The 13,519-nt window shown below is 46.4% G+C and overlaps 1 protein-coding gene across 1 annotated transcript; it reads right to left on the reverse strand.

The window, feature by feature from the left end:
- Positions 1–12,353, reverse strand: LOC102005859 (RE1-silencing transcription factor; the record flags this gene model as incomplete). The annotated part of the gene is given in 3 exon segments (XM_013518551.1): positions 1–868; positions 8,044–8,127; positions 11,453–12,353. Coding segments are annotated over 3 exon segments (1,847 nt in total), but the record flags the coding sequence as incomplete, so codon positions are not given.
- Between the last annotated feature and the right edge of the window lie 1,166 nt (positions 12,354–13,519).

Below are 13,519 nucleotides of genomic sequence, written 5' to 3' on the forward strand. Positions count from 1 at the left end.
GCCGGGGGCGCGCGCGCAGGGCCCCGGGGCGCAGCCTCCCCCGCAGCCGGCTCCTTCTGAGGCGCCTTGGCGCTTCTCCGGCTTGACTTAGTCTTCAGCGCCTTCTTCTTTGTACTCTTCCTCAGCCCGGCACCGTGCTTTCTACTTTCCTCCTTACTCTCCCCTCCTTGGCCGTCGCCCTTCGGCACCTCCTGACTTCTCGATTTGCTCTCCGCCTTCTTCCTCTTTTTCGCTGCCGGTCCCTCCTCGTCCGCAGGGGCGCGCGGGGCCTGGACTTCCGCTTCCAGCTTGCGTTTGCTGCTCTTGCTTTTACAGGGCTTCTCTGAACCAGCCCCTGGGTGCACGCCCGCCTCTCTTGTCTCCGCGGCTGATTTGCGAGTTCTGGTCGTCACCTGGCTCGCCGGGACGTTGCTACAAGGCTTCTTCTCTTTTGAAACATCTTTTTTCTCTACTTTTATCGATTTCTCATTTTTCTTCCCAGCCATATCCCCCTTTGTTTTTGTCTGTTCTGTTTTTTCATTAGTAACACTGTTATCAGGCAAGTCAGCCTCTCGCTTTTTGGTTTTCTTAAGTTTCACTTTTGAGACATCCATTGTTTTACTAGGACAAGTAGGGTGCTTGGATTTGAAATGATACTGGAGATTACACTTCTTAGAAGCGGCATAGTCGCACACAGGGCAATTGAACTGCCGTGGGTTAACATGGAGCTCAACGTGCTTTTTGAAATTGCTTCTATCTGCTGTTTTGTAGTCACAGTGAGGGCAGTTAAGAGGCTTCGGACCATTGTGCACCTGTCTTGCATGGCGGGTTACTTCGTGCTGATTAGAGGCCACATAGCTGCACTGATCACATTTAAACGGCTTCTCACCTGAAGAGAAACACCAAGGATTAGAAACAGACCAGAGCCCTCCACTCAAGGTTTAAGGGACTTATAAGGAACTGTATATACAAAGTAACCACAAGGACTGTTTACTGAAAAGACTACCATGCACCCTGTATTTACCATATTTATTTGTGTAACTTCTCTCTATCCCTCAACACTGACTCACAAACTAAGCAGACAGTGATCATCTCAACCATCTTCAAAAAAGTTCAAGGTAGGGCTCTTAAACAAAGAATAGAACCTCATCAAATATAAAATTATTGGCAGAGTTCAGATGGGCTCTAGAAATTCATTTGTGGACAAGGTCACACGAAGAAAACAAAATTAAAAAATTTTTTAAGTTTAGGTAAAGAAAAAAAGTATGACTGAGTATAATGTAAAAGTTCCAGAGCCTGGCGTGGTGGCCTACACATGTAATCCCAGCACTCCGGAGGCTGAGGCCAGAGGATCCCTGAGAGTTTGAGGGCACCTGGGTTACACAGTGAGTTCAAGGCCAGCCTGCACTACATAGGCCCTGTATCAAAAAACCAACTGATAAATAAACAAAAAATAAAAATTTCACACAATTTGAAAATATCTTGGGAGAAAGATCTTTTACTCTGGGCTATACTCCAGAACCTAAGTACAAAAGCCTTAAAACTATGCTTTGGCCTGCAGGAGCAAACGGAAGCAAAAGCTTTTTCTTGAAATGTAACCCTTTTCTCATCATCCCAGCAAAACCTGAGTTCACCTCACCCAGCAAACTTTCCCAATGCCAGAGGTACTATTTTTGAGCAAAAATGCTTTTTCCCTCCAATCTGTATAAAATGAGTGAAGAAGCTAGGCTAAGTGAGAAAGGACACACAAATAGATATGGTATGTAACACAAGCAAACAGTCATAGTCACAGGTACATCAAACCGGACCCCCCCAGCCCCAAGCCAAAGGCACAAGAACACGGTCTACCTGATACATACCCATCTAGATCACACTCTAGAACATATTACCAAACGGCATCCATACCCCACTGGTCCAATGAGATGCATAGTAGAGAAACGGAAATTAACATTTATGAAAATTCGTCTCAAACATTCTCAAATTTACATAAAAACTTTAAGGTTTTTTATAAAGCAAATTCATGCACAAAACAAAACCACATAGATACTCATCTTTATGTGACTAGCAAATGTGTACCGTTAAACTACCAAATCATAAACCCAAACACTGAATCCAGGTAAGTCAGATCATGGAGAAGCGAAGAGCTCTACTAGCTCTTTTGCATGTTAGAAAACGGTCTACAACGTGCAGCGTTACTCTACTTGGGCCTACTACCGTGTCCCCTGCATTGAGGGCTCTAACTGGAAACAAATCTGAGCATGTAACACACAGGCAGAAAATGGAGAAAGACAGGTAGGCGGCAGTGGCCTAAGGCTTGTTCTACAGTCAGGGCTTGCACTGTGGGCTCTGCAGTAAGCGTACACACTTGATGCACGGCATCAAGCCTCTCCGGGCACAGTTTCTTTATAAATAACTCCCCCCAGGTATTGGAAAGGCTAAATAATTTAATGATCTGTGTTAACCATGTAAAGTTTACCCCGAATGTCACTCAGGCAGGTATCATTTCAACCAGTTAATTCTTTTTTGGAGGGATCTTTTTTGAGACAGGATCTCACAGTTCAGGTTAGCCTTAAACTCACAATGACCCTCCTCCTGCCTCAGCCTCCAAAGTGCTGGGATTACAGATGTGTGCTACCACGCCCAGCACCAGTTGATGCTTATAGTGAATAAATGTAATAAAATTGTCATTTTTATATTTCCTATAATATAAAAATGAAAAAATAAGCAATTTTTGGTCATCTTGTATCTAAATAACTGAACTAGTAAGTGGGTAAGTAGCTAACATGAAGTTCTGAGCAGGCAATCCACCATACACATAACCTGTTAACCACTCACTTTTAGAAGCAACTGGTAACTTTTATGAGTAAAACGTAATAGCCAGGCACAGTATTACATGCCTGTAATATCACCTACTCCGGAGGCTGAGATAGGAACACTGAGTGTTGAGACCAGCCTAGGTTACACAGCAAGCCTGAGGTCAGCCTGGGAAACTTACTGAGACCTTGGCTCAAAAATAAAAAAAGGGGGGCTGGAGATATAGCTCAGCAGCATAGCACCTGCCTGACAAGCGCAAGTTTCTGAGTCCAATCCCAGAACCTAAATAAATAAAATGTTGGAAGGGCTTGTAGTGTAGCTCTGGTACATGCTTGCTTCGTATTTATTTCCTGTACAAAGCATACCTCTGAGTAACCAAATAGCTATCACTTTATGAAGATGTGTGCTAGTGAAAGAATTACAAGAGGTTGAGGCAGGAAGACAGCAAGTTTATGGCCAACTCAGGCAACTTAGCGAGACATTGCCTGCAAACAACACAAAAAACAAACACAAAAAACAACAAAGCTAGGAACATAGCTCAGTGATAGAGTACCCTTGGGTTCGATCCCCAGTACTGAAAAATAAGTAAATCAATGAATTGAGAGGATGTACACAACACGCATCCATCACGGTACAAGCCTCCCTAAGACACGCTCAAGCGAGAAGACATGAAGATTCTGCTTAGAATTCTGATGGCATGAATTACATGTCCATTAGATTTTTCTTCCGATTCTCATTTTGTTGCCAGTAAATCTTGCTTTTATTAGAATATGTATCTATCAAGACTTTCTACATCATTAGCCAGGCATGTCACTCATGCTTGAACTCCAGCACTCCAGCGGCTGAGGCAGGGGGAGGGAGTTCAAGTTCAGGCCTGCATCACCCTGTCCAAAACACATCAGAGACCCTGCCGAAATAAAGCCAAACAGCACAGGGGCTGTAGCCCAGTGGTTCAGGGAGACGGAAAGTTTGTCGTTTGTTTTTCGCTGGTACTGGTAATCGAACCCAGGACCTTGCACTTGCCAGGCAGGCGCTGAGGTGCTGAGCCACTGAGTTCTGTCCTCGGCCCAAGACTGCAAGTTTGAATCCAGTCTGAGCAACTGAGTGACTTAGTGTGAGACCCTGCCTCAAAAAAAAAAAATAAGGGTGTGGTGGCACACGCCTGCAATCCCAGCACTCGGGGAGAGTGCGGCAGGAGGATGGCCGCAGGGCAGGGGTGCTGCAGATGGAATGCAGTGTGAAAGCGCTGCGTGTAATCGCCAGTACCACAGACCAAAATATAAAAAACAGGTGAGGGCATCTAACTCGGTGGAGAATACTTGCTTAGCAAGCATAAATCCTGTGTTCAATCTATATACCATCCCTGGAGAAGCATAATAAATGGAAATGAAACTTGCAGTTCCCCTTAACAATAACCAATGCACATACAATGAGGAAGAAGGCAAAATGAATTACTACGCTAACAACACAAGGAAAACAGCCAGGTTGAATGCATATAAAAACATGTAACAGCAGTTGAACACAGTGGCCCACAGCTGTGATCCCAACACTGAGGAGGGCTGAGCCAGGATCTCCATGCGTTCAAGGTTAGCCTGAACTATAGAGACCCAGCCTCAAAAAACAACAACAAAAAAAACCCAGAAACACTCCTAAAATACTATAGCGCTATAAGGGCAATTCCTGAAAACCATCTTTAAAATACAGCAACTGAAACTATGAGCAACACTTGGCAAACTCAGATGTGTTTCAACCGAAAGATCGTGAACTGCTGTGAAACACCACACATATCTTTAATGGTTCCAACAATCTTCTATTCTTACATCTGATAATCTGAGCAACGCAGCTGAGGGCAGCGATATGTAATGTAACGACCACTGTTAATTTGTATTATTTTGTCTTGAAACCCTGTATTACTTTGAATGTTCTTGCTTTGATTTGTTGATATTTGTGATACTGGTATGCTGTTACTGTTCTTTGTTTCTCATTTACTACTCTCTTTCAAATAAAATTTTAAAAAAAAACACACCACAGATAAACTGAGCATGATAATGCACACCTGGAACGCCACGCACTTTGGGAGGCTGAGGCAAGAGGATCGCAAATCCAAACCCAGCCTGGTCTAGGGATGTAGCTCAGTGCGAAGGCATTGGGTTCAAATCCTCAGTGCGGTAGTAAAAAAGGAAAAAAATGAGATTAAACATTTAAACAACAACAGGACAAGTCAAGGAAGACACTAGTGTGAGCCAGGCGTGGTACATGAGCCTGTAATCCCAGCACTGAGGCAGGAGGATCGCTGCGGAGTTCCTTCCAGGCCAGCGTGCCTTCCCTGCACAGCAGGACCCTGTCTGAGTGTCATTTTAATCCAGTTTAGAATCATTAAATGATGCGTCAGTTAGATGTGCCTTCAAAGGATTTACAAGCCAAGATAAATACCAAGCATTTAGGGTTAATGTTCCAGATTTTAGGTAATAGAAGGATAAGAAGGAAGGGTAAAAGACCCCAGAAAACGGGTAGGACCACAAAGGATACTGTATAGTTTTTTGGTCTTGTTTTTTTGAGACAGGGTCTCCCTGTGCAGTTCAGGTTGGCCTTGAGGCTCACTTTGTAGCCCAGGCTAGTCTCGAACTCAGTGATCCTCCTGCCTCAGCCTCCCAAGTGCTGGGATTACACGCGTGCGCCACACTACTCCCAGCAAAGGACAATGTATAGGACGAACGGCTGTATTTTTAATGTTTCAGTATTCCCAAAGATGGGGGTAAATACAATTTACCCAGTATAAGATACCAATGAAGACTAACGAGTTATCTTCTATAAACCTCTTAAATGTTTTATTAAAGGGCTAGAGTATAGCTAACAACAGGATATACAACCTACCATTAATAAAGGCCAGCCTGATGTGTGGACACAGGGACATGTCATCCTAGCACTCTGGGAGGCTGAGGCACAAGGACCTCAAACTCAAGCCCTGCCTAAGCAGCTTATTGACCCTGACTCAAATATTAAAGAGCTGGGATGAGGCTCAGTGCGAAGATCTTGGATTCAACTCCCAATACTAAAAACAAAGTAAGGCATGAGGGGGGCACGCCTGTAATCCTAGCACCCAAAAGCTGAGTCAGGAGGATCACCTTGAGTTCAAGGCCAGCCTGAACTACACAGCGAAACTCTGTTCAACAGAGAAAAAAAAGCCTCCAACTGCATCCAACTTACTGTTGGAGAATGAAACCAGGAATTATGTGGCACAGCTCAATAGCATAAGATTTAAAGGCACTCGCTCTATATTAACGTGACAGATTAAGCAGGGTCAGTCAACATACGGCAGCAAGAACACTGGAGAACTGGAGACCAGTGCAGTGGTAGACCAAGCATGGAGCCCTGGGTTCAATCCTCAACACCAAAAAAAATTTTTTAAACTATGGGCAATCTTTATAGCTGCTCAGTACAATTACATATACAATGTCCAAGCAGCCACATTACAAAAATTATTTAAGAAAAAAATAGGTGAAATTTTATCAACTTTTTAACCCAATTTATCCAGTATTTTGGGGTTGGGGATATAGCTCAGCAGCACAAGCAACTGCATGGCAAGCACGAGGCCCTGAGTTCAATTCCCAGTACCAAAAAAAAAATTGGAATCCAGTTTTTCAACACCTAGTCAGTATTTTAAAACTAGGTATCTCACTTTCTTTTCTTCCTGGTGTTTGAAATCCAGTATGTACTTGTACCTAGTAAGTGTCAATTCAACCCACCACATCTCGTAATTCAATAGCCATAGGCAGCTACTGGCTGCACAGCTGGACTGCAGACATCTACAGTAATTATTAACTTAAAGGAGGTAGGTCTACAGTGACATTCACAAGTCACAGGAGTGCAGCATACTTTGCCCACAGGAATGTACACTGTACATCCGGAAAGGGGGGTCGGTTGTTTGGGGCAAGTACAGTGGGCGGTTGGAGTGTCTAAGCAGACTGGGGATGTAGCTCAGTGGGCAGTGCAGAAGGCAGGGTCAATGCTCCACATCCTAGGGCAAGAAAGACCAAGCTAACCTCTACCTTTCTGGGTTTTTTTGGTTTTTTTGTTTTGTTTTGTTTTTGAGACAGGGTCTCTCTATACAGTTCAGGCTGGGCTTGAGCTCACTTTGTAGCCCAGGCTGGTCTCAAACTCGCAACTATCCTCCTGCCTCAGCCTCCTGAGTGCTGGGTACAGGAGCGTACCACCACATACCGCTAACCTCTCTACCTTTTGTGTGGTGCTGGGCCTGAGGCTCTACCTCTGCACATCCCCAGCCCGAGGGCTTACTCTGTACCATTTTAGTGGTACGACACTGAGGAGGGACAGACTGTTCCAGTTCCTGGAACTTCCTCCTTGTGAGAGTATGAAGTGTTCTCTGTTCTAGGTTAGTAAATTGGTCTTCCAGAGTGTGTATCACTTCTTTCAGTTCAGCTTTTCTAAATCAGCACTTGGTATCCCTACTAAATCAGAGAGGAATGTCAAAGGGTAAATGGTCAAAATCAGACTTGGGCATGGTGGTGTCCACCCATAATCACAGCACTTGGGAGGCTGACGCAGGACTGCCACGCATTCAAGGCCAGCCTGGACTACACCTACATAAAGCCAGGCGTGGTGGTGCATGCCTGTAATCCCAGCACTTGGGAGGCTGAGGCAGGAGGATCGTTGTGAGTTCAAGGCCAGCTTCAGCTACCAAGTAAGCTCAAAGCCAGCCTGAACTCCATAGTGAGACCCTGTGTCAAAAAGACAAAAAAAAAAAAAAAAAAAAAACCCTACATAGCTATTTAAGTCCCGTCTCCCAGAAAGAGTGCACATACAAATTACATTCAGTTTCAGGGGGTCCCCCTTCAGAACCCTTATGAACAATCTCCATGTCAATACAGCTCTATTACTACAACACATTATTTTCACTGCAATTTCCAAATTGTTTCAAGAATAGGCCATAAAGCCAAGCGTGGTGGCGCACGCCTGTAATCCCAGCACTTGGGAGGCTGAGGCGGGGGAATCGTGAGTTCGAGGCCAGCCTGGGCTACAAAGTGAGCTCAAGGTCAGCCTGAACTACATAGGGAGACCCTGTCTCAAAAAGACCAAAAAAAATAGGCCATAAAAAAAGAGACTTGGTTCCATGTCTAAAAGCATCGTTATAACAGTACTTTATAACAAAATATGAAAACATCAGAAATTAAGTAGAAATTAAAATGGCAGTTTACTGAAAACGGTAGAAAAGGTCCCTGAATCACCAACCTGAATGCGTGCGCATATGTCTAGTTAGGTGAGTCTTCTGAGAACTTGAGTAAGGACACAGCTCACATTTATATGGGCGCTCTCCTGAAAAAAACGATAATTAGCGTTTAAATGCAAAAGAATTCAAATACAATTTCCACCAACAGAACAATATTTAGTACTCAGCACTTTTTAACAGATTAGAAACAAATTACTTCAGAACTTATACAACTACTTCAACTTTGCTGACAAAAGATTACCACCGGCATTCTCAATTCTTACAACCACCAGTATTTTTTCCTCTTTTTTTTTTGAGACAGGATCTGGCTGTATATAGTCTAGGCTGGCCTTGAACTCACAGTGATCCTCCTGCCTCAGCCTTCTGAGTGCTCAGTTTACAGGTATGTGCACCTGGCCATCTTAACTTTCAATGTTACATGGTGAACTAAAATACTCATCTTGGTAAGGTATCAAGGAGCTATTTCTTTATTTAACTAGAATTATCCTTTAAAAATTCTTGGCCGGGGGGCTGAACATGTAACTCAATGGTAGAACACTTCCCTAGCATGCATGAGGTCCCTGGGTTCAAGCTCCAGTACAAGGAAGACAATCTTGCAGGTGGGTGTGGCAGCGCATGCCACCAATCCCAGCACTCTTCAGGTTGAGGTAGGATGGCCATGAATTCGAGGCCAGGCTGGGCCACAAAGTGACTTCAACGCCAGCCTGAACTACGTAGTGAGACCCTGTCTCAAAAAAAGAATCTTGGCTGAGAGTGTAGCTCCAAGGTCACTTGCCCTAGGCTCAATCCCCAGCACAAGACAGACAGACCCAAATTTTGATGCTATTGGGCAGGCAAATTTTCCAACCTCATAAATGATCATTCCACCAACTGAAAATGCCAGAAAGAAGCAGCACCAGTGCCAGTGTTGCCGTTTCATGCTACAAATGTTTCTTCTTCTGGGAGCCACGGTAGTGGTACACACGCCTGCAGTCCTAGTTTCAGGGGGCTGAGGCAGGACTGGCTGGAGGCCAGTCTGGGCTACACAGTAAACTCCAGGCCGGCACGGGAGTACAGCAGGACCCTGCCTCAAACAAGATTTCAAGAGCTGGGGATGGAATTTAGTGTGAAAGGCACTGGGCTCAATCCCTAGCACAGAAAAAGGGAAAAACAAAACTGGTCAACTGTTTCGACCCAGACTTTGGTGACAAGACGGTAACAGCGTTGGCAAATTTCAAGAGTGCAGTTTGCCCACTTGTGGAAAGAGCAGTGTGACATAAATTCCCTGTGAGAATTTAAATAAAATGACAGAGGCTGGGTGTGGGGGTGCACACAGGTAATCCTAGCACTCATTCTGGGAGGCTCAGGCTGGAGGACACTTCAAGTTTAAGCCCTATCTTGGCAACTTTATCTCAAAAAAATAAATAAATAAAAGTTGGGGATGTAGCTCAGCTCTAACTAGAAAGGCTGAGGCGGGAGGATGGCAAACTCAAGATCTGCCTGGACAAGTTAAAAGTTAGTGAAATTCTGTCTCAGGAATTCAATCTTCAGCACTGCCAAAAAAAAGGAAAAAAAGTTCAAGGTTTTTTTTTTCTTGGTGCAGGGGACCAAAGCCAGACCCCAGGTGCGCTAAGCACCTGCTTTAAGGACGTGCTTCCCTGGGCTCCTAAATTTGGAAGAGTTGCGTTTCCAGACTAGGAAGGCCCTGAGCCCTGCGCACTGCAGCAGGCGACCAACTACCTCTTGCGAAGTCCTCTTCCGCCTGGTAGGGCTGCCTGCTTGAAAAATGGTTTCAGCTGGGGTACCACACCCATCTTTCATTTATGTAGCACAAGTCAAAGGTTTTGGTTGAACAGATCTGCGCAGAAGTTCACAGGGTTCTTTTTTGTCAAAGCCCTCAGTTTCTCTGGGAAGCTACGTATTACCTGTGCTCACTGTCACAGAAACACAACCTCAAGAAGATCCCAGGCTTTTAGAGTACTACCTAGAAAGGCGCTATTGAGATGTCTAGGAATATTCTCCCAAATACCATTCGCTGCTCAGCTGGTACTACTTTAGTCCTCAACCACATATGTACACATGCTTCATTTCTAAAAACCTATTACAGTAAAAGACACACTGCCATTAATTCCCCCAAAATACTTTCTCACTTTGAAGGTACTTATCGCACAGCTCTTACAAATGGCGGCTCATAAATCCCTGCGGTATACCCTCATCCACCTCAGCAGATTTCACACCATGAGAACTCTGGCTCTTCCAAGTCAAAACGGCTGGGCGTGGTGCATGCCTGCAATCCCAGCACTCGGGGAAGCTGAGGCAGGAAGACTGTTGCGAATTCGAGGCCAGCCTGGGCTACATAGTGAGTTCAAGGCCAGCCTGAACTGCATAGCAAGACCAACAAAAAACAAAATAAAAATGATCACGAAAAGTCAGATGTGGTGGCACTCTGAGAAGCTGAGGCAGGAGGACTGCAAGTTCAAGCCTAGCCTGGAAACTCAGAGAGATCCTGTCTCAAAATAAAACAGTTTTTAAAAGCACTGGAGAGTTCCATCCCCAGGACTTAAAAAAAAAAAGGTGCTACCAGGCATCCCAGCATGCAGAAGGCTGAGGCAGGATTGCCAAAGTTTGAGGCCAGCCATACCTACAGAGGTCAAGTCCTGCCTGACTACATAGTGAGACCCCGTCTCCAGGAAAAAAAAAAAAAAAACAGCAAGGGTACACATTTTGTATCAATTCAGGACACCAAGGTAGCCCTGCCAGCACAACTAGACACTAATGATTATCAGACTTCCAGAGTGTCTTAGAAAATGCAAAGAGAGGGCTGGGGACATAGCTCAGTGGCACAGTGCCTGCCTGGCAAACGCAAGGTCCTGAGTTCGGTTCCTGGTACCCACCCACCCCAAAAAAACAGCCAAGAGACTGGGCATGGTGGCGCATTCCTCCACTATCATTGGTGTAGTCCCTGCAATAGGCTGAGGCAGTGAGTTCAAGGCCAACTTTGACTACACAGAGACTCTGTCTCAGGACAGAAGATTTTTTAAAAAGTGCCACAAACTGTGCAAGATCAACATAATTATTGTGCACCTCAAACATTAATAAAAACACAACACTCCAAGCTGAGGTACTAAGCAGCCAGTTCAAGGCCAGCCTGAATGGCAGTAAGCCTGTCTCAAAAAACAGACACCCTTAAATCAGAAAGTGAGGGTGGGCGTGGCGGCACAAGCCGCTCATCCTAGCACTCAGGAGGCTCAGGCAGGAGGACTGCTCCCAAGTTTGAGGCCAGCCTGAAATACAGAGCAAGACCCTGTCACAAACAGATGCAGATGAGTGGGCTGGAAATGTAGTTCAGTTTGAAGGCCTTGGGTTCACTCCTCAGCACTGCCACCAAAAAAAAGTGAGGGTTGAACTAATGGACTGCAAGGCTTCTCTCACCTGTGTGTGTGCGCACGTGCTGGACGTAGTTATTCTTCCTGTCGGAGAAGTAGTTGCACTTGCCGCACGTGTACACCTTCCTCGGGAAGTGGTTGCGCAGGTGCTTCCTCCAGTGGTACTCGCTGACCGTGGTGTACGTGCAGATGATGCACTTGTACACGCGCTCGCTGTCCCCTGCTCTGGTGTGGTGCTTCAGGTGCGCCGTGTAGTGATCGTACCGGTTGGTGTTGTAGCCACAGCGATCACAGCGGATGGGGCCCTTCGAGAGATCTCCCTCTTCGGCAGCAGAAGAGCCGGACTCCCTGGCTTTGGCCTGCTTCTCTGCACTTTCTTCCACAAAAAACTTCTTGGCACTGTGGACTCTGATGTGATGCACGAACTGCTCTTCAGATTCTGCTTCGTACTGGCATGGCTTACAGCGGAAGGGTTTGGTCTTCAGGCTCTTGCACTTGTCCTCTGCTCCAGGTGCTTCGGGAGGAAGCTCTTTATTTGAGTTGTAAATCTCAGGGGCAGCTGGCGCCTCAAACACAGGCTGCGGTTCTACAACACTGAGCTCCAGATTCCCCAGTTCCATGCTCTCGAGCCCGTTAGGCTCACCTTTTATTCCGGAAGGTTCCTCCAGCCCTTCGCCATCGCTGTCTGAGAAGTTGTTATCCCCAACGGGCATCAGCTCGGCCATCTGCCTCTCCTCACCGACCAGGTAATCACAGCAGCTGCCGCTCACTTCCCCAGTGAGGGCCACGTTGGCCAACATGATGAGCTGAGGCGCCGCCAGCTCAGCTTTGGAGAGGTCGTGCAGGTCGTACATGTCGTTGGGCAGGGCCATGCCCATGTTGCCGCTGCTGGGGAACAGCCCTGCTCCTCCGGACGCCTGCCCCATCACCTGGGTGGCCATGGTACTCTGAACGGGGAGAAAAACAAGGAGGGCAAGCTTAAACCCAACTCTCAGCAGCCTGAAGTCGGGGCAGCACTCTACTTCACAACCCAAAGAGGGGCATTTTTAATACAACCTTTGCGGCTCCATGAGCTTCATCTGTTACAAAAAAACCTTTAGAATATTTTTGTTAAACTGAGGATTAGCTCAGCAGTACAACATCTGCCCAGCCCTGGGCTCTATCCTCAGCAACCCAAAGAAATATTTTTGTCAATTTCTAATTGACAAAACGGCGCCTCAGCTCATCATGTTGGCCATCTAATTTCTAATTCTTCTCACTGCAGTCACCAAAAATAAATGTAACAAACGCTTTTCTCTTTTCTCCACCTCACTCCAAAGCTTTATCAATTGCTTGACTTCGTAATCATCAACTACATCTCCCACTGGCATGCAAGTGCTCAAACACCTTTTTCTGTTGCAAAACAAAAACAAGAAACACTCCATTTGTAGTGTTGATCTAAGTTACTTTAAAACACCCCAAAGCACTAAATAGGAAACTGTTGCCTCCCCCGTTCTCTCCTTCGGCAGTTCAACGCTCTCCATGAGGAAGCCAGAAGTCCAGTCACTCTGCACACGGTAACGACCACGGGGTCGGAAGGAATCCTGCAAACTGGTGAACTCAGCTAACTGCACAGGAACTCGAAGGACTCCAAAGGATAAGTGGACAAGGAACCTCTCACTCTCAGTTTTTTGATGTTTAAAGACATAAAAGACAAAAACAAAAAGCTATGGACCTCCCCTTTCCTGTGAAAAGTGAAGTTTGGTTTATTCGAAACTTCACGAACGAGTGGGAACTGTTTCCGCGAAGCGCTTCCGAAAAGGGCCGCACAGCGCGGGGACACCAGCAGCCTTCTCGCGCGGCGCTTGCCTCGGCCTACGTGCCCAGTGGAAGCCATTACAAGATCACCTTCTTCAAAACACGCCGGGCTGCGAGCGCCGGAGCCCGCCCGCCCCGAGGAGCCGCTGCTCTCCCCGCGACTCCGCGCCGCGCTCCGGGCCACCGAGAAGCGCACGCAGCGAGTTCAAGCGGAAACACCGGAGCGCCGTCCGCTGCTCCCAGGGCTCCAGCCCGGTCTCCCCGCCCGAGCGGGAGGCGAATGCCATCACAGGAAGCGGGCGCGGGCGCCCCGCCT

This window comes from Chinchilla lanigera, unplaced genomic scaffold (genome assembly GCF_000276665.1).
Source record: "Chinchilla lanigera isolate Chin_1 unplaced genomic scaffold, ChiLan1.0 scaffold00046, whole genome shotgun sequence".
Classification (NCBI taxonomy): Eukaryota; Metazoa; Chordata; class Mammalia; order Rodentia; family Chinchillidae; genus Chinchilla; species Chinchilla lanigera.